The sequence below is a fragment of the Pangasianodon hypophthalmus genome, chromosome 12 (genome assembly GCF_027358585.1).
Source record: "Pangasianodon hypophthalmus isolate fPanHyp1 chromosome 12, fPanHyp1.pri, whole genome shotgun sequence".
NCBI classification, from domain to species: domain Eukaryota; kingdom Metazoa; phylum Chordata; class Actinopteri; order Siluriformes; family Pangasiidae; genus Pangasianodon; species Pangasianodon hypophthalmus.
The window spans coordinates 3,633,811-3,655,510 of NC_069721.1; the positions used below are offsets into that span (position 1 = coordinate 3,633,811).

General features: G+C 37.6%; 2 protein-coding genes across 2 annotated transcripts in view; both read left to right on the forward strand.

Annotated features, from left to right (window-relative positions):
- usp22 (ubiquitin specific peptidase 22) overlaps positions 1-4,840 on the forward strand; it is a 35,020-nt gene extending 30,180 nt beyond the window's left edge. The window contains exons 9-13 of the mRNA XM_034309195.2: positions 263-389; positions 475-566; positions 3,294-3,356; positions 3,486-3,635; positions 4,515-4,840. Of these exons, the coding sequence (XP_034165086.1) occupies positions 263-389; positions 475-566; positions 3,294-3,356; positions 3,486-3,635; positions 4,515-4,557 (475 nt within the window). The 3' untranslated portion in view covers positions 4,558-4,840. The remainder of the gene's footprint in view (positions 1-262; positions 390-474; positions 567-3,293; positions 3,357-3,485; positions 3,636-4,514) is intronic.
- Positions 4,841-13,477: 8,637 nt separating this feature from the next.
- On the forward strand, positions 13,478-19,027 carry dnajc9 (DnaJ (Hsp40) homolog, subfamily C, member 9). The gene is made up of 6 exons (XM_026934608.3): positions 13,478-13,753; positions 14,790-14,968; positions 15,339-15,479; positions 16,446-16,700; positions 16,792-16,875; positions 18,014-19,027. The coding sequence occupies exons 2-6, from the start codon at positions 14,795-14,797 to the stop codon at positions 18,116-18,118; spliced, it is 759 nt and encodes a 252-aa protein (XP_026790409.1). The 5' UTR covers positions 13,478-13,753; positions 14,790-14,794; the 3' UTR covers positions 18,119-19,027.
- Positions 19,028-21,700: the final 2,673 nt, after the last annotated feature.

The window sequence follows — 21,700 nt, forward strand, 5'->3', positions numbered from 1 at the left end:
ATTTACAGCTGTAATCTCACTACAACATGTGTACAGCCATAATCTCACTCACTGCAACACATATTTGACCATAATTTCACTACAGCAAGTCTACAGCTATAATCTCACTACAACTCGTTTACTGTTAAATCACTCGCTACAATGCACATACGGCCATAATCTCACGTGCTACATGTTTACCATAAATTCTCTACAGCGTTCATACAGTATAATCTTATCTGAGCTCCAGGTAAATACTCTGGCCTGTATACCTGTGCTGCAGATTCACACGACCCGAGCACTTGGGGAGCAGTGCCAAAATCAAATGCAGCGGTTGCCATAGTTACCAGGAGTCCACCAAGCAGCTGACAATGAAGAGGCTCCCCATTGTGGCATGCTTTCACCTCAAAGTGAGTGTGTGTGTGTGTTTTCCTGACTTTTCTAAAAATTTTGAACCTCCACTGAATTCTGCTGTTTCTCTCACATGCGCTCCAGAGGTTTGAGCATTCCGCAAAGCTCCGGAGGAAAATCACCACATACGTCTCATTTCCATTAGAGCTTGATATGACTCCCTTCATGGCCTCCAGGTAAATAAAGTTTTGTAGATCACATGATTTTTTTTTTTGTTTGTTTGTTTAGCACATTTAGTACATTGAACCAGGCCTTCTCTTTAGACGTTATTACAATTCATTTAACATTATTTCACCTGGTTATCCTTAAAATAATCTGAATGTAGCCTTTGTAATAGAAATGACACACACACACACACACACACACACACACATAGTGGATACAAAAAAGTCTATGCACCTCTGTTGTAATGTGATGTTAAAAAAAAAAAAAAAAAAAAAAAAAATGATGTCAGATCTTTTTCCACCTTTAATGTGATATAGCAACCAAGAAGATAAAAATGAAAAACAAATAGAAACCTTTTTTGGGGAAAAAAAAAGAAAAAAAAATTTCATCCTGTTTCTCTTTCATTTTTAAAAGATGCTATTTCCCACATAAAGCTCAGGATATTATCCCTTCTTGTCTTACAAAATTATAGTCACACTTGAAGGGAAATGATAGGGAAATAATATTTTTGAAACATTCATATCTGGTTTTAAAGCCTCATAGCACTGAGACTGCCTTATTAAAGCTGATTGATGACTTAGTACTGTCTGTTGATTCCGGTAACTGCACCCTCCCACTTTTGTTTGAGCTCAGTACTGCGTTTGAACGCATGGTTGGACTGCGGGAGAATGCCCTGAGCTGGTTTAGGTCCTACTTCAGTCATAAAATTTTCTCAGTTAACATTTAGTTAGCTTCTATTCATCCACTGCTACCACTAATTGTGGTGTTCCCCAAGGATCCATATTGGGGCCCCTCCTTTCTTCATTGTACATGCTCCGATTGGGAAACATAATCCGAAAATATAATTTCTTTTCATTGTTACACTGTTGACATGCAGTTCTATCTTCACTTAAAACATAATGAACTGTGCTTACTTCAAGCACCCCAGTACGTGCTATAAAGTAAAGTAAATAAAGTAAAGTGCACTGAGGATATTAAGACTTAAGACTGGCTAACAGTTTTCTTCAACTAAATGAAAACAAATCAGAACTTATTGTCTTTGGTCCATCCAAATCTACAAATATTCTTTCAAATAATTTAGGAGCACTGGCACTATATGTGAGACGACATTTGAGGAATCTTTGTGTTTTATACAACTGTGACCTCAGATTTGGTCAGCAAATCAACTCTATTGTAAAAAGTAGTTTTTATTAACTAAGAACAATCTCTAAAGTCAAGCCATTCCTCTTTTTACGTCTGGTGAACGCCTACAGATCTCCTACCTACAAAATGCAGCAGCAAGATAACTCACTGGCACCAAGAAAGGAGACCACATTTTTTTGGCATCTTTGCATTGGCTTCCTGTCCATTACAGGATCCAGATTAAAGTTTTATTGTTTGAGTGCAGAGGTTGTTGATGTTACTGACTGTTGTTTGTGAGTTTTGTGAGTTCAAACGCTCACTGATGCTCCAGAAGGAAAAAAAATGCATTAAGAGCCGGGGGGTAAAAACTTTTTGAATTTGAAGATCAGGGTAAATTCAACTTATTTTGTCTTCTGGGAAACATGTAACTATCTTCTGTAGCCTCTGAAGGGCAGTACTAAATGGAAAAAATACGATATTTAAATAAGAAAAATGTACACATCTCCATTCTGTTCAAAAGTTTTCACCCCCCGGCTCTTAATGCATGTTTTTTCCTTCTGGAGCATCAGTGTGCGTTTGAACCTTCTGTAGTAGTTGCATATGAGTCCCTCAGTTGTCCTCAGTGTGAAAAGATGTATCTCAAAATCATACAGTCATTGTTGGAAAGGGTTCAAATACACAAAAAATGCTGGAAAACCAAAGAATTTGTGGGACCTGAAGGATTTTTCTGAAGAACAGCAGGCAGTTTAACTGTTCAGGACAAACAAGGCACTCTTGAACAACTATCACTAAACAAAAAAACATAGCTGTGGATCATTCAGGTAACAACACAGTATTAAGAATCAAGGGGATGTAAACTTTTGAACGGGGTCATTTTTATAAATTCAACTATTATTTTCTCTTGTGGACGATATGTAAACATCTTTTATGTGAAATATCTTATTCAGGTCAGCACTAAATCAACAATAACATGCATTTTGTATGATCCCTCTTTGGTAAAATAATAAACATTTTTGTAGATTCTGGAAGGGGGATGTAAACTTTTGACCTCAACCGTGTGTGTGTGTGTGTGTGTGTGTGTGTGTGTGTGTATATATATATATATATATATATATATATATATATATATATATATATATATATATAAATAAAAGAACATTATGAGTTACATTATGTCTGTACAAATTGGCAGTGAGCTCAAATTGCTCTTCTAGAGCCACATCCATTAGCCTGCTGGCTTCATTCCTCAGCTGTAATTGATTGTAGAGTGTGAACTGCGCAGAATGTGCAGGCTGTCAGCCACCTGCAGTGACAAACTCAATTAGCAGCATGCAGATGGACTGAGAAGTCTCTCTCTCTCTCTCTCTCTCTCTCTCTCTCTCTCTCTCTCTCACACACACACACACACACACACACACACACACACACACACACACACACACACACACACACACACTGCTTCTTACTCGATTACTTGAGTAAGTACTCGATTGAATTTAGGGAACTGTGTGAACCTTTATCAAATTAAGCTGAGGTAACTATGATGAAATCACTGAACATACAAGGAGAGGTTAGTGTGCCCATGTGCTGTGAATAATAAGTGTTTTTGTTCACAGTAAAGAGAGCCGGATGAATGGACAATACCAGCAGCCAGTAGATTCATTAAACAATGATAATAAGTAAGTGTGTCCTCCTGGCTTTACCTCTACATCAATTACAGTACTGGGATTCCCAGCTGGTTTTCTTTATTTACTCTTGTATCTTCTTATCAGCTATAATTGCATATTTCCCCTCCCCTCTCTCTGCAGGTATTCTCTCTTTGCTGTAGTGAATCATCAGGGCACACTTGAGAGCGGCCATTACACCACGTTCATCCGCCAGCATAAGGACCAATGGTTTAAATGTGATGATGCCATCATCACTAAAGCCAGCATTAAGGACGTGCTGGACAGTGAAGGGTCAGTCACACTCACATTTGAAGGAATGCCTCTTACCAAATTGCTAGCATGACTGCTGAGCTCAGAAAGCTATAGTGCTGAGCTCAGAAAGCTATAGTGAGGTGATCATGAGTACACACTAACCCCAAAGAGCTTCAGTTCATTATAAACAATTGCACTACATGTAGTACTTTGTAATGTAATCTTTTTGCTATAATATGACTGTCATTTAATTATTACATACATATATTTTGTTAAATATTTTGTGGTTTTAAAACATGGTTAGTTTTGAACCATCTGGGCTCTCATTTATCAGTGACTTAACTATTAAATATGTGCATAAATAGAGAGCACTAACTTTACAAAATGAACATTTGCTTAGATTTGTGTGTGGATTTACACTAGGGGTGTTGCAGTTTGAACTATGCACAGTATGATAAGCTAGTCTAAAAATATCAGTTTCACAGTAAGACAGTGTTAATCGACACTGTCGATTAAAAACACACAAGCTGGTGGTGAAAATTAATGGTGAAAGTCCTTTTTTATGTAGGATGGTTTTTATGTACAAATAACTAGAAGTCCTGTTTTTTATGCATTAATCAGTACCATACGTATGTAGTTAATTGTGGCTGTGTTTGGATTTAAATGACCAGTGGCATGAACAGGTACAACAGCTACTAACAACTGTTATTTATTAAGCTACTTTATTAACACTTGTGGGTATGATGTGTGTACACACATCTGATGAACCCAAGTGTGTATGAGGATTCAAATTTTTTACACAAATTTTGTTCTACACAGTGCTGATAAATGAGGCCATGGGTATAATCATTTAACTTGCATGTAAGTGCAGCTTACAGTAACTCATAGTTTTAACAGTTATTTTTGTTATTTTTGCAGGTATCTGCTGTTTTATCATAAACAGTTCCTTGAGTATGAGTAACCTCTAAAAGCAGATGTTGAAGTTGGACACCTAAAGAGAAGGACCATAAGGGTGAATGGGATGGAGAAAGAAAATCAAAAAAGCAAAGAAGGCAGTCAGTCTCACATGAGTACAGCTGGAAGCGGCAGAAACAGCAAGAAAATGCATAACTACCATAATTATTCCTAGCATAAAATAAAATAAGAAATGAAAACCAAATGCATAACTAACTAGCTGAGTTATTCCACACTGAGCTACCAAGATCCACTTAAAAAAAAAAAAAAAGTTAAAAGTGAGCAAAAAGTGATAGAAGATGGAGCTCTGTGTCTGTTTACACATGAATGGAGAGGACAGAAGGGTAATGGCTGTGTATCTGGCTCAGCCTGTTTTATGCCTTTTCCACACATTTGATTCATTCACCTTTAGTCCATGAGCCCGTTTCCTTGTGACCTCAGAATGACCAAGCATTTCAAACATCACAGCCAATGAGGAAAGATGTTTCTGTTGTTAAGTGTGTTTCTTTTTATGCATTATTAGCGTGAATGCAAAAGAAAGAAAACTATATGGTACTAAAGGTTTTGTGGTAATTGTTGATAGTTTTTATCCTCTGTGAACTCAGTTTCGAAATACTGTATAACTGTAAGTCCTGCACATGTTTTTTTCCCCCATTTTGGATGGGTGAAGTGATGGATTGTATGAACAGAGGTAGAGAGTGAAGAAGGTTGGCACATTGTACACATCAGTTCTCCTGATTCTTTCTCTCACACTGCATCATTTTTCTTCTTTTTTGATTGAGGGCAGGGAAATATGTGTATTTATACGTACATCTATTTTTATAAGACCTTGAATTCTTGTTTGAGATACTTTCCCCACCCACATCCTTGTTTTTCTCATATTTCTGCTGGGTTTTTTTTTTGTTTTTTTTTTTGATAGGAAATGCAGCTATGTCTTTCACTTTTTTTAAACTGAAAATTTAGTCATTGTTTGAAATGTTGCAAGTTTGGATGGCAAAGGCTTCTCTTCGAGGTTTGGGTGATGCATTATGGACGTAGAATGTTCTCATATGGTGCATCCTGACATGGCTTGATTCAGCAGTGTTAGCCCTGCCACATGTTGCTAGGATTTTGTGCGTGCGTGTGTGTGTGTGTGCCTGACGCGTCTATGCAGTGTGTGTGTGTGTGTGTGTGTGTGTGTGTGTGTGTGTGTGTGTGTGTGTGTGTGTGTGTGTGTGTGTGTGTGTGTGTTCGCACAAGTGCACGCGTGTGCTCACGTGTGCTTGTGTCATTGTAAGTGTATATGTTTGTGTGTGTGCGCGTACTGAATCAGTACTTAAACTTGGCATGCTGTCTAAACTGGATTGTAAAAGACTTTGGGAGAGGAGTGAATTTTTATAAATGTTAATCATGTATGTATGTATAGTATGTATGTATGTATCATATGTATGTATATAAAACAGATCAATGAAAAAGGTGTTGTTTCATTTAAGACTTCTGCTACTGTTAATAATAAGCCCCATACAGTATATACACATACACTTAGTGGCTAGTTACATGCACCCAATGTCATGTGATTCTTCATTAGCAAGCTAAACATTTTATGCTCTAGCCATGTCTCTTTTTTCAAAATAACTAAATTAGGGGTTTCACAAAAACAGTGAATACTTAGGCGATCACAGCTTTTATCATTTTGTAAATTATTTTGCAAAATTTGTATATTTTCTCCCCACTTCAATAACATACATTTCAGATGCTGATTCTGATAAAATGGCCAATTTATCACGTGGCCACAGGTCACAACTACTGACTGTAGCCCATCTGTTGCTATGACAACCACTGAGCACATATGAGATACCTTGTGTGGGGTATCTCAGCACGTGAGTGACACTGACCTGGTAGTGTGTGTTTGACGTTTAAAATACCTTTATATTGTTGCCTAGTTGAGAAATAATCCACCAGCCAAGATGATCAAGCCTATAAGGGTGCTGTGGTCAAAAACTAACACTAGTGAAGGCTAGAAGATGATTAACGCACTGCATGGAGAAACTTTAGTCTCTAGCTGTACAAGTGCACAGTGGTCTAAGAAAATAGTTGTGTATAATGAAGTAGTCAAAAAGTGTATGGCCTATGGGCTTGGATTGGCCTGATAAAGTTTCTCATCCAGCTGAGCAAATGAATTTAGTATCTGTGTTTTTAAATTTAACTCATCTCGAGCAGCAGAATTGAATTGAAAGATTAAAAAGAGCCAGTGTCTTTTATTCAAAATAGAGCAATAAACTTTAGAATTTAGCTTCTGGCAAAATGTGGTGATAATATGTGATTCTTCATTAGCAAGCTAAATATTTTATGCTATAACTATGTCTCTTTCCAAAAGAACTAAATTAGGGGTTTCACAACAGGGTGAATACTTGGGCAATCACACCTTTTATAATTTTGTAAATTATTTGGCAAAATATGTAGATTTTCTTCCCACTTGATCAACATACTTTGCTGACGCTGATTAATAAACACATTTAAGAGGAGCTGTTGATGTGTTATTGTTCTACTAAAATAATTTACATTGGTCAAGGTGTAATGTGCCTCGTTAACTAAAATGAATTTGACTCACTGTGAACCACTATTGTACAGTGTTTTTAAAAATGTAGCTACACTGATACACTTATACCAGCACCACATACACACACACTCACACTACACCAGTCAGTGTCTCTGCTGTACTATGCTTTAGGTCCCTTGTAATGCAAGATTGTCCCATATTGAAAAATATAATGCGATTCGTTCTGTATTTTCTTACACATCATTCCAAGTCACCAGGATTGTGCAGAACGATTTCTTCTTCTATTACAAGGGCCACATCACTGCAGTCTGGTGTGATGGAACAGGATCCATCACATCATCCACAACAGTCATGCCATTGATAAACTTTTCTTCAGAATCTGTGTGCTTTAACAAAGACAAACTTTAAAGTGTGCTTCCCTACATACAATCTTAACACTCACAGACTTAAAAACAACTTTAAAAACAAAACTGATGAGAGCCACTGTGCAGTGTACCAGTAAGAAATTGGTAAACAAGGTGATCTATTGCTGATCTATTGTGATCTATTGCTGCATCTCCTTCTATGAGTTTGTTTATCCCGCCCCTTAGGTGTGTTAGTCATTGGCGTTGTCCTTCCAGAAGTGTATATAAGGTGGCTGTATGCCACCAGGTATTGCATCATTGTTCGGGTGACTGTCGCTTCCGTTGCCATTTTCCGGAGTTGAAGGTTTGTGCTGTTAAGCGCCTTGTGGTAATCTGCTTTTGGCTATAGGCATTTACTGATTATTTTTATTGTTGCAGTAGTGCACATACTTTGCGTGCTAAGTCACGACTAATTGCCCTCGCCGGTGTGGTGCTTGCTTGCTTTGACATATCAACATACAATCAGGTCCGTATTTGGACAATGACAGAGTTTTTGTGATTTTGCCTTTATAAACCACCACAATGGATTTGAAATAAAACAATCAAGATGTGATCGAAGTGTAGACTTTCAGCTTTATTTTAAGAGGTTCCACAAAAATATGGCATTTACCATTTAGGAATTACAGCCATATTAAGCAAAGTACCTCCATTTTCAGGGGCTCAAAGGTATTTGGACAATTGACTGACAAGAAGTTAATTGACCTTCTCCATACTCTTCTCTTTCCATTATTTTGGTACATCTTTGTCTTATCTATCCACAGGATGTTGTTCCAGAACTGTATAGGCTTTTTAAATATGTTTTTGGCAAACTCTAATCTTATCTTCCTGTTTTTGAGGCTTACGTTGTTGTTGACTTTGAGATAGATACAGACACAGACACACTTTGTTGTGAAGGTTTTTTTTCTTCACCAGGGAAAGAATTCTTCTGTCTTCCACTACACTTCTGTCATCCACCATTCTTTGGTGCATTCTTTCTTTTTAAGATTGTACCAAAAAGTTTATTTGGCCACACCTGTGTCTTTGCTATCTCTCTGAAAGGTTTGTTTTGATTTTTGGGCTTGTCTCACTGGCAGTGATAGCTCTTTGCTGCCACAGACACAAGGCACAGTCTTCAGTTTTGGCTCCACATATATTTATGCATGAGCAAACATTTTTTTCAAATGACGCTGAACAAGAGCCGACTGAGATCCAAGATAACCGACAGTCACCATTGCAGTGTGCTTCTAATCTTTACAAAAAACTTGACAGCAATTCTGCAGTACGTAGCATTACTGTACCCAGTTTGAGCCTGATCTTGCGTTACTGTTTGAGTTTCACATGTTTCTCATGTCATTGTAGATTTCCTCCAGGTTCTTTGATTTCCTCCCACCTCTGAAAATCATGCCAGTAGATGAATTGGCTATGGTCAATTGCACATGTTCTAAGTTGTTTAACAAACCTAGATAAATATTCAGGAAATTAAAGCTGAAATTCTGATCTATCATCTATTACTCTCTAGCTATTGTTATTAATCTTTTGATCTCAAACCCATATGTCTTCAGTTTATAGTTAAAACAAAAGAATTGGACTTGCTGTTCCAATACATTCTCCTGCCATTTAGGTGCTACTAAACTAGCTGTCATGTCACACATCAAAAAAGTGAGATTTCTGTGTCTGAGTAAGAATTTGTATTATCATATCCTTAGCAATTTATTCAACAGTACCCAATCCAAACTCCTCAAAATATAGGCTGCAGAACAATCATGAACATTAACTTGGTATAGTATATAGTCTATAGTACAGGCCTCTACCGCTAATGTAGAAACCATCCTCTTGGTTGAGAATGTACTCTATAGTACCGTGTATATCACCAGCAATTGAGCCTCGTGAAGCGCTCTGGAGCATTTCTCTCTCAGTCTGCTGCAGAGGCACCTCACTTCCTCTGGAGCAGACTGAGAGACAAATGCTCCACAGTGTTGTTATAATCTGGTTATAATCAACACCTTCTGACCAATCAGAATCTATGATTCAATATGTTGTGATATAAATATATCTCCACTACACTATTGAAAAGAAGATTGATATCTAATAAGTAAGGAATAAAACAGTACATAAATCTTGTGTTCTGTAGTAGGACTTGTGTTTTGCTTTGAGTTTTGTTTTGTTGCCCAGAGTTCCATCTGTGACAGTTGTGGAGTTACCACTATTTTAACGAATTACCACTACACCATTATTTCCAATCATGCTCTAATCTAAACCCTTTCCTGTCTGAGGCTTATTATCCACAGTATCAACTCTGACATACCATGTACCCACACTTTTTGAAAAAAAAAAAGTGTTCTTTAAGGGTTCTTAGCCTCCGAAATGTATTCTAAATGGAACCCTTTCTGATAGAGGAACATTCTATTATAGGTTTCCACATAAAACTTTTAAGGGTTCCCCCAGAGGAACAATCAAAGGACCCTTAAGGGTTCTACGTTTTCTAAGGGTGCTTTCAAACCTATTAGTCAAGTTGCCAAGTCCAAATCAGAGCAAAATTTGATAGTTTTGAATGTCTTGCTATTTGGATGGTTTTCTCACTGTACATAATTAAACTAATCAAAAAATACATTTATTTTCTTTTTTGTTTGTCGTACCAAAACTCCAGAATACAATGCATTATTTCCGCTGCACTTCAGTGCTGTCCTTTGGCACAGTCTGCACCTTGCAGCTCATTTTAGCAGCTCACATCCACAGAAAAATGCTGCAACCCAAAATATTCTACCTGTTTTGTTCACTTCCTGCAGTTCTGTCTTTTCAGGATCGAACCACTTTCTCGCTGAACTCAGCACTTGATCAGGCAATTGAATGCTTAGAGTCAAAGTTCCGCTACACTCTAGATAATGTAGCTCCAATTAAAAGAAAAATAATCATAGAGAAAAACTAGCACCCTGGTATAATGATCACACATGCACCTTAAAACTGACCACTCAAAATTTAGAATGTAAATGGCGTCAAACTAAATTTGTAGTATTTCAAACAACAGGGAAGGAGAGCTTCCTGAACCATAGAAAATCTCTTAGTGCTGCTAGATCAAAGTATCTCTCCACCCTAATAGAAGATAACAAAAATAATCCTAGATTCTTATTTAATACTGTAGCAAAATTAACTTGGAATAAGACCAGCACAGAAACATGCACACCTTCAATATGTAGCAGCAATGACTTCATTAATTTTTTCAATGGCAAAATTGAAAATATCAGGCAAAAAATTCTGATTACAAATTTTAAACCAGACAATTCTATAACTAACCCTGTAGATAATAATATAACCATATCAGATTAGTGATTAGAATGTTTTACTCCCCTTCAAGAGATTTCACTAATTTCCTCATCAAAATCATCAACTAGATCCTTTACCTACATGTTTCTTCAAACAGATAATTCCAGAAACAATCCTTTGCTAAAAAATAATTAATTCTTCCCTTAGCACTGGCCAAGTACCTAAATCCTGTAGGTAGCAGTTATCAAACCCCTGATTAAAAAACCTGGCCTCAACCCCTGTCAGCGCTCTAACTACAGGCCGATATCAAACATCCCCTTTATCTCCAAGATCCTAGAAAAGGTTGTAGCACAGCAGTTATGCTCATACCTGCATAGGAATAACATTCACGAAATGTATCAGTCAGGATTTAGGCCTCATCATAGCACAGAGACAGCACTGGTTAAAGTGGTAAATGACCTACTACTGATCTCTGATCAGAGTTGCTTGTGTTGCAGTACCTTAGTGCAGCTTTTGACACCCTTGATCATACTATTCTCCCTGATAGACTATAAAATGTTGTTGGAGTTAAGGGAACGGCCCTTTCCTGGCTCAGATCTTATTTGACTGATTGTTATCAGTTTGTAGATGTAAATTCTCTACACATTCTAAGGTAAAGTTTGGTGTCCCGCAAGGCTCTGTTTTAGGCCCACTGCTCTTTTCTTTATATATGCTACCTCTAGGTAAAATTATTCGTAAACATGGTATTAGCTTCCACTGTTACGCTGATGACACACAGTTGTATGTTTCAGCAAAGCCAGATGACAGACACCAGCTTAATAAAGTTGAGGAATGTGTAAAAGACATTAGAAACTAGATGCTTATTAACTTCCTTTTACTTAATTCTGACAAGCCATAAGTACTTGTACTAGGACCACATGCAGCTAGAAGTAAGCTTTCTGATTACATAATAACTCTGGATGACCTTTCTGTTTCATCATGTGCAGCAGTAAAAGACCTTGGTGTGATTATTTCATTTGAAGCTTTCAGTTTTTCATTTGAAGCTCATGTAGATAATATTACTTAAGAAGGATAGCCTTCTTTCATCTCATAAATATTGCTAAGAAATATAATGTCACTACACGATGCAGAAAAATTAGTTAATGCTTTTGTTACCTCTAGGTTGGATTATTGTAATGCCTTACTGTCTGGATGTTCCAGTAGATGCATAAACAAGCTCCAGTTAGTCCAGAATGCAGCAGCGAGAGTCCTTACTAGAACCAGAAGATATGACCACATCACCCCTATCTTATCCACACTGTAATCTAAACAATAGCTTTATATTATAAAATAGCAAATATAAAACATCTACATCTTACGTTGCTGTGATTTATTCTGATGTAACACCCAAAGTACACCAATCAGCCATAACATTAAAACCAGTGACAGGTGAAGTGAATAACATGGATTATCTTGTTACAATCGCACCTGTCAAGGAGTGGTATATATTATATATATTAAGTGAACAGTCAGTTGGAAGCAGGAAAAATGGGCAAGCATACGGAACTGAGTGACTCTGACAAGGGCCAAATTGTGACGGCTAGGTGACTGGGTCAGAGCATCTCCAAAACGACAGGTCTTGTGCTTTGTTCCCGGTATGCAGTGGTTAATACCTACAAAAAGCAGTCCAAGGAAGGACAACTGGTGAACTGGCGACAGGGTCATGGGCGCCCAAGGCTCACTGATGCGTGTGGGGAGGGAAGGGTAGCCCGTATGGTCCGATACCACAGAAGAGCTACAAAATTAAAGTGATAAACAGATGTAATTAAGAAAAATAAGTAACAAAGTAAAAGACAAGGAAAACACTGATCAGGGGCAGCTACCAAGGTGACTTTCTGACAACAATCTCCTGCATTCTGCATGTCTGGGTAAGAGTAGGGTGGCATGATGAAGAAATTTCTCAAAACAAACCAACCAACCAACCAACAAACAAAACAAACAAAACAAAGAAAAATGCAAATGTGTTGAGTTTTTTGGTACCCATTCAAAAAAGAAATGGTTTGTTTAAATGATAAATAATATGAAAATGGTTGTCCTTTTCTGATGAACATGAGAATAGAAGCAATATATGCATCACTGACAAAAGGTCAGAGCTCAGACCCCTGGGATCTCTAAATAATTGACAGATAATTGACAGTGCACTTAATATTTATCTGAATATGAGTCTGTGTAAATGTTCACTGATTAGAGCAAAAACGCTGGTAGGATAAGAGTTCATTCCAATTTTTTTTTTTTACACAAATGCATGTTCCATAGACTTTTAAGCAGTTAATATTTTAAGATGAAGAAATTACAGTAGGCCACCATGTGGATGAAACCTGGATCTAGCCCATTTATCTACGCACATTCGGATGAGTAAAAAAATCAAGTAGACATCGGGATCAGTGAGTTTACTCCATATTAAATGCAAGCAAGAAAAAGAAAGTACATTTTATCACCAGATAATTGTCCTCTCATTCAGGGGTTGTCCAGCATGCAGGACCGCTCTGGAGGTTTTTTTTTTTTTTTTTTTTTTTTGTGAATAATGTTTTTCCATAAGATGTTTTTGGCAGTGAACTGTAGGTGGCAGCAACACGCCGTGCCGCATCCAAACCCTCCATAAACCGTAGAAGAAGAACACTAATCTGTCGGGGTCCGAAATCAAATTTCTTGCTCACTATTCACTACACTGAAGAATCACGAGCACTATATAGCGCACTGCTTATTCATCATTCAACACCAGCAGCCACATTTTGTGACACGAACCAACACCAGCATACATTTTGTAATATTCTGACATTTTTGTAGCTATGTAGTGCTTTATAGTGGTTGTTCCCGCCGCCTTATTTTGTTGTACCCCTAGCGCCCTAGGTAGGGAGTGTAGTGTGGTTTGTAACGCGCCCTTTTCTCGAGCGCGCGGTAAATTTTGCTGCGTTTGTGCTGCTGGTTTTGTAAAAACGTCAGGAAAGGCCTTCATACAAAGTTAGATCCTTGTTCTGTGGGTGAGTCAAAACAGTAAAAGTGCCTTTTATTTGTATGAGTAAATATGTAGTTTGGGAGGATGCACTGAGGATGCGTCTCTGGAAGCTGTTAGCTGAATGAACGAGCCCGCAGTGTTTTAGTTTCATAGCCGGTAGTTAATTAGCTGCTTAGCGGCTAAGCGGTTAGTTTCAGTGGCAGCGTTTGAGCTGCATTTAAATCAACACAATTAAAATAATGTTGTTCACTGGAAGACTCTTGAATAAAATCCTGAACTGACAGCGTGTCCTGTTTAATCCACAGTGTTTCAGTGATTTTTTTCTTTAAAGCTAAATGTGACATCTTTGTTAAATAGTATGTGAAAATTATTTATATTAGTTATAATTAGTTATTTATATTTCTATCACCTATGACTTCTGTGATAAAGCAGGTTACATAAAAAAATTAAAACCGATATACTCTGGTTTCACGAGTCAAAATATTTTGAACAAAACTTTAATGAAGAAAAATTATGACTGAAAATTTTGAATCATAAACAATATAAAACAGTGTGCATTTTTGTCTGTATAAAACTAAATAACTCAAATTTATAGGAACAGAGATTAAATATCTAAACAGAATGTACTACAGGTTCACCATATATTATTAATTAATTAATTCTCCCCAAATTTTGATTGAATACACAAAGTCTTTGACTTGGGGGAAAATAATTGATAGTAATATCTGAGGTATCATTTTAACTAGAAATAGAGCTCCAAAGTCGCCTAAAATGCCCGGTTTCTGCAGTCTCTTTCTCTGGCACTGTAGATCACAGAGCAGGGGCTGGTGTCGTTCGAGAGCTACTAAAGAGCTCTTTTTTTTTTGGTTATGTAGCCATGTAAATTATAATGCATGTTGGATTTGCATCACCCTATAAAAATGCTTTTACATAAAGCAAATTACACATCTCAGAAATGTCCTGTATCTATGCCTGACACTGACAGTCGTTTAGCCGCCCTTGTGTCTTACTGAAATCAGTCCATGTTAAAACACTGACATGAGTTAATACTATTATTCTAGGACCCATGGGTTTGTTACAGCAATGTGCCGAGCTCTTCAACACATCCAACCTTTATGAGGTGCTCTGTGTGGCGAAGGAGGCATCGGATGCAGAGCTGCGACGTGGTTACTATAAACTCTCCCTGCAGGTTCATCCAGACAGAGCACCTGGTGACGAACAGGCCACCATCAAGTTTCAGGTGGGACTGCACCATGTTGTGCTTTTATTTAGAAACTCTTCAAATCATTACATGATCAACTTTTGAATGGCTTTTTTACTAAAGTGAAGTCATATGTTAATCTTTAACTTTGTCAGTAAAACGATTTTAATCACTTTTCAAGAAATTAAATTTTCAATCCTCAGAGCGTAACAGAGAACCTATTAACCCTTTCCTCATGGATACAATGATTTAGCAAGTGTTTTCCAGTCTCTGCATGATATTTATTTGCTCTTCTGAGTAAATTGCTCTACCTCACAGTACTTTCTTTTGCTGACATTTACAAGACATGAATGGAACAAAGTAATAAAACATCTTATTTAGCTGTCCTAATATTGAATGTGCTAAACAGGTACTAGGAAAAGTCTATGCTGTGTTGAGCGACAAGGACCAAAGAGCTGTGTATGATGAGCAGGGTGTAGTAGATGAAGAGTTGGATTCACTCAACCAAGACCGCAACTGGGAAGAACATTGGAGAAGGCTGTTTCCAAAGGTATTAATATAAACTAAAAAGTACTGGAGTAAGGACTACTGGAGTAAAGAACCACTGGAGTAAGGACTTTGATTTGGTTAAAAAAAAAAAACCAGCAGTAGATGAAAATGTAATTTAATTTCTATTTTGAAAAAGTTAATGTTGTGATCAGACACTGACTAACCGTCACACCATAACAACCCTATTTCCTACATTCCCCACCCGCACCACTGCATGCAGTCAGACAGCATTGTGGGTATTCATCTCTGCTTAAAGCAACCGGTACAACCGTGCTTTAGTCCTTTATTCTGACCAGCTCTCTCGCTTCATCTATACACCTCTGTTCGAACACAAAGGGTTCCAAAGCTTCAGTTTTATGTCAGCTAACACAACGATTAACACCATTGTGCTTGCCATCTCGTAGCTCACTAGCTGAGTTAAGTCTCTTCCGTAACTCTGTGACTCTGTAGCTGCATTGCATTCTGGAGTCCAACTTTTTTTTTTTTTTTTTTTTTTTTTTGTCTCCGCTGCTTTTGTGACATTACTGGGAGAGGATAAGGCTATGTCTACAGAGTCATCACTCCAGGGTATTCAAGTACTTAAACATTTTCTGTTGAGTAAAGTCCTATGCACCTGGGGTCATTGCACTAAAAGATCTGTCAGTCTGGTCTTGGGCATCACCAGTAGGCCATTATTGATGGGCCTGAGAGTCAGAGCAGGGTTGTAAAGCTGTATTAGCTCAGAGAGATAAAGGCCATTTTTCAAATGACACCCTGTCTTATGTTACAGTCTGACCCTAGGCTGGTCGTAAAAGGTCCCCTTACTTTTTTTTAGTGGCTGCCTAAGGATTTAGGATTCAAATGAATCTGGAGGAATGATCTGGATTACCTATTGTCTCACCTTGCCAAACAAAAGTCTTACTATCCTAATCTAAGCAAAGATTAAATTAATAAATTCTTTGATATATATAAAACTGTGTTGTCTCAGATAACTTTGCAGGACATAATTGACTTTGAGAAGCAGTATAAGGATTCGGAGGAAGAGAAGCAGGACCTAAAGAAGCTCTACCTGCTGCATGAGGGAGACATGGACCGCATCATGGAGTCAGCACTGTGCAGCAGTCATGACGACGAGCCTCGTGTGCGGAACATCCTGCAACAAGCCATAGATGATAAAGATGTGCCAGTCTACAGAGTCTTTACTCATGAAAGTGCCAAGAAAAAGGCCACCCGCAGGAGGAAGGTCAGTGGTTGGTCCTTCATCAGGACTTCTTAGCTAACACATGGAGCTTTCTCTGTGTATAGCATTAATGTCACTTATCTGTGTTGTCCAGGCAGAGAAAGAGCAGCAAGAGGCTGAGGAGCTCCAAAGAGAGATGGGGCTGAGTACAGAGGATAGCCTAGTGGCCATGATCCAGGTGAAATAAATACTATGAGCGACTTGTGCCCATAGATTTTATTGGGGCAGAATGACATTAAATAACATAACCTCACAAAAATTAAGTTGGAAGGCTATCACGCATGACGTCTACTGTAGGCTACTATCTACTTAATTTTTAGAGTATCCCAGTAATAAGAAGTCAAGGGTCGACTTGAATGAACTTGAACAAACTATGTACACAAAAAATTTAGATGAGAGAGCAGAAAAATTTATTCTTGTCTAAAAGCCAGCGCCCCCAGCACAGATAAATAGCCTTACAAAAAGTCACAATACAATTCATTTAGTTGATCAAACATTTCTGACGTAACACTGCCACATCTCTAATTAATTTGCCTCATTTACAAAGAAATTTAACTTGTTGAGCTTTCAAATGTGCAAATTTTTCAATCACAGCTTTAGTGAAATCAGACAATACAATTGGTGTAATTATAAAAGTGGTGCAGTTATGATGGTGTCTGACTGCAGGACTATTGCATACAGAAGACACATTAATAACTTGCATAGCTACCTAGATAACAGTGTAGATGAAATTTGCTAATCACATGCTTTCAAATCTGGGAAGGACTGACACTATGGACTAAAAAGATGGCAGTGCTCATTTTGATGACTTGTGTTCAGATGGATTTAAAAAAAAAAAAAAAAAAACAGTTTGACACAGCAAGTGCACTTCCTATCACCACTGTCACCCTGTGCAAGACAAACACACAAGAGGTAATACTATTAACTGTTCTGTCCACTAATAATCAAAACCTTTGGAGAGTGAGCATGGGGCAGAGAGATTCCTGCCCCAGAGCGACATTTGGCACTTGTTCTGGTTCCCAATTTTACTACTACTTGCAGCAATAACTCTACAGAGCTACAATGGAACATCGGTTTATATTGGACAAATAGCACCATAGATAACATTGGTCACTCAAAAGAGGTGATTAGTATTTCAATGAAATTTAAAATGTATGGGGTTATGAAAATTAACATTTGTTGAATGGCTGATATACTGTAGTTAGGCTCTGTCACACCTGACCCTACAGATGAACATGTCCCAGTAGAATTATTACTTGTTTATTAATAATTAGATTTTCAGTATTAATCTGTTTGTCTCATACCTTTCTCTGTAGCGAAGACAGAAGTCCAAAGAAAAAGATTTTAACTCGTTCATCTCAGATCTAGAGGCCAAGTACTGCAAGAAGTCTTCCAAGGGAAAGAAGGCGAAGAAAAACTGAAATATGCAAATATGAAACAGGCAGTTGCTTGTATTGGGTGTTGTTGTGTCACCTTACTGCTTTCCACACTTTGGACAGAAAATTACAACCATCTTTTAGAGCCCAAGGTTTCATGATTGGAACTGGACTCCCGGAAAAGCCTACAGGAAGGCAGTGACTGTCTTCTATTTGTATATTTTTCTTCAGTTGCTGTTGGGGCTGCACCAATTCCATACTGCATATCTGTATTAGACCAATATAAGAATTAAATTGAATCCACCACTGATTAAAATTTTGCCATATATGTTTATATAGGTTGTAAACACTGACACAACTGATGTTAACTAATACAATTTGACTCTTGAGTGTCAATATATTTATGGGATTGTTCCAAATCATGCCTGCAATATTTCATGTTACTTGGCAGCAGTGGCTTGTAGAAAGCAGGCTCAGTTACTGTGAGGGTTTTAGTATTAGATAATTAGAGTTCCGATATTGATGTGGTCAAACTTGGAATGCATAGTATTCTGGTGCATCTCTATTTGCTATGCATGTTTCTTTATTCTCTACAAGCAGAGCTCCTCCTCGCTGTACAACATAAAAACCCTGAATAAGTAATTTAATGAACAGTTGTAGGTACTGTACTATGGCCACTTGATTATGTTCAGTTATATGACAAGTAGAAAATAGTCCCTGTATTACATATGTATAACACAGGCATGCATGAATGAGGGCAAGTGTGTGTAACACCAAAACATTCATTTGTATTTTTGTTCAACATGGATGACAATTTAATTTAAAAATGTAGACAATGATGAGTTCAGAATTATCCTAGCTTTCTGTCAGCAATTCTTTATTCACTTTTTGTGGCACTTGTACATATATTGTTTTGGACAAAGTCTAAATGTAATAAATGTTACTTTTTTTTCATTGGAATGGTCATGTATGACTGAACAGCATTCACCCTGTTTGTGATGTCTAAAGTAACATATGTCTGAACATTGAACCCAAAATGGTTGTTCAGTGTATTTCTTTTTAAAAAGAAAAGAATGAAAAAGGTTCTGGATGACAAACAATTGTCCCCAAATCTCTAAAAATGTTTGTGATTGTTCCATGGCTGTGATATTAGACAATAGTAGCAACACAACACAAAAGTGGAAATAAACTGAAGGTTTTAGAATTTTTTTAAATTTAAAACAAAGAAAGTAAATGTTCAATATCTTGAATATTTAATATTCAAGATTATGTACAGTTTCTAGGTCCCTATTTAAATGTAAGCAAATTTGTGATATTAATCATGTTAACTGCTTTTTACAAAGCAGGTGTTCAGACAACACTCCGATTTAATCTAAAATGGATCATAGGTTTTTCACAAACTTGTGGAGGTGTCCATGCCAGCCTGAGTCTACAATGTCATTAAAGCAAAAAGAGGATGTACCAAATACTAAGAAACTCTGTAATTCATGTAAATATTTCCACTTTAATAGGAACACCTGTTCACATGCTCATTTATGCAGTTATCCAATCAGTCCCAATGAAGGGAAATCATAACAATGCAGCATATAAAGACATCCTAGACAATTGTGTGCTTCCAACTTTGTAGCAACAGATTGGGGAAGGCCAACATATGGGTGTGATGATCAGGTGTCCACAAACTCTTGACCATACAGTGTATCTGTCTGTCATGACAGTGTTCGAGCAGACGATGTGGCTTCTGTCTCAGAACTTCCACTTCTCCCACCATCTTCCACCATATCATGCACTTAGCTGGGTTTTCACTAATACCTTCAGGGCTGTTGTTTTTTCCTACATTTAAAGAACTTCCCCTCACAATATGCCTTGCTATTAAACAAGCTGTGTAGCCGAATCTGACGTGAGTAAAACCTGCCTCAAATGCAGCACCCTACACAACTTGCTAATTGCAAATGCCCAAGTCCAGTAATGACTGATAAACATAGTTGACTGGTAAGCATAAAGCAAGCCGAGAAAGCATTCTGAGTTTCAGGGTATATGGATGACCCGATGGCAGACACGGGTTGAAACCTTATGTCCTTCACAGCCCTCCTTATATAGTTGTATGCAAAGTTTTGGGCACCTCTGGCCAAATTACATATTTTGTAGATTTTTAAAAAAATATTTTCTGCAGTTGTTTCTTTATACTTACTTTATATTTGATGAAGTTATTGAAAAATGTAATTTTGGTTTGTGCAGAAGTTTGGACACCCAGTTGTAAAGTCTCAGAACTTAATTAATTTGTTAGGCATTAACTGAATTGTTAGGACTCAGACAAAGGAATTGGTAAAAAAAAAAAAAAAAAAAAGGTTTGAGGCATCAGGTATCAAATATGTACATCCACTATTAAGAGTCCTGCATCACAATGGCCTGAATGACTGCTGTGCAAGGCTGTTGGTGTTGTTAAAGCCTTTTTGCTGGTGATGACCTGAGTGAAAGGGTCGGGAGAACTGCATGTCTTGACGATAAGCTCGGTTGCCTGATGATTCCAGAGTGACCTCGCCAAATGCAGGATTCTAACCTAAGGTAATTCCGTACAAATTTGTGACCCACATTAACTTAGCTACATTCTACAAATGTCAAATCTGCAAAACATTCCCTAACATGTCCCGTATGCGCCTTATGGTACTATTTGAACCACACCCCAAAACATTGTGGGCTCAGCCTCTTCACAAGATCAGGCAGTGCCCCTGACTGGGAGTATAGTTCTATTTGTTGGTCAATAAATTTTTTAAAAACTGGTTCTTCTAACCACTTACTATCAAAGCACCATTTCGGGGCTACTCCATGGAGACTGGATCACAGTCTGAGGGAGCAGTGCCGCTTTTGATGCGCTTCTTTATAATTCCTTCAATACCAACATTCTGTGTACATAACTTATTTCAACAGTGTTTGTGACCTTGCACGCTGATTAGTTGTAAAGTATTTATCTCATCACCAGGGAGCTATTTAGGAGAATTACTACTACTCATTCATTTATCAAGTACTTTATTCTGGTTAGGGTCGTGGGGAATCTGGAGCCTATCCCAAGAACACTGGGTATAAGGTGTGAATATCAAGCCTCAACTACACCTAAATTAATTAATTAATTTTAAAAAATCAAATTAAAATAAACAATACTCAAGTTACATTACATAACCAAAAATACAATGTATAGCAAAAAGCATGTGGACACCTGACAGTCACAACCTGATTCCTTTACAAAACCAGGGCATTAATATGGAGTTGGTCCCCCCCTTTGCTACTGGAACAGCCTCCACTCTTCTGGGAAGGCTTTCCCCTACATTTTGGAACATGGCTGTGGGGATTTATGTCTGTTCACAAAAGCATTAGTGAGCTTAGCAATATTAGAGACCATTGTTTGAGAATAACACAAGAAATGAAGGTTTTAGCAAAGAATTTATCTTTTTTTTTTTTTAAATGAATGTCCTCAATGAATGTCTGGCAACTATTAAACACTTAACTCTGGGACAATCTGCATCCTGCATCTGCCTCAAAATGTTCAGGTTGGATGGGTGGAGTGCATCAGGACCCAAACACACATTCAGAATGCACACACAGATTCCGATAGTGAAAGTAATCCAACAAACA

What these genes read in the sequence shown, in the direction of transcription:
- dnajc9 (XM_026934608.3), top strand. Translation starts at nt 14,795, where the DNA reads ATGGGTTTGTTACAGCAATGTGCCGAGCTCTTCAACACATCCAACCTT. An exon ending in GGAGAAGGCTGTTTCCAAAG is followed by an intron (nt 15,480 to 16,445) that starts GTATTAATATAA and finishes GTGTTGTCTCAG; the next exon opens with ATAACTTTGCAGGACATAAT. An exon ending in GCCTAGTGGCCATGATCCAG is followed by an intron (nt 16,876 to 18,013) that starts GTGAAATAAATA and finishes CTTTCTCTGTAG; the next exon opens with CGAAGACAGAAGTCCAAAGA.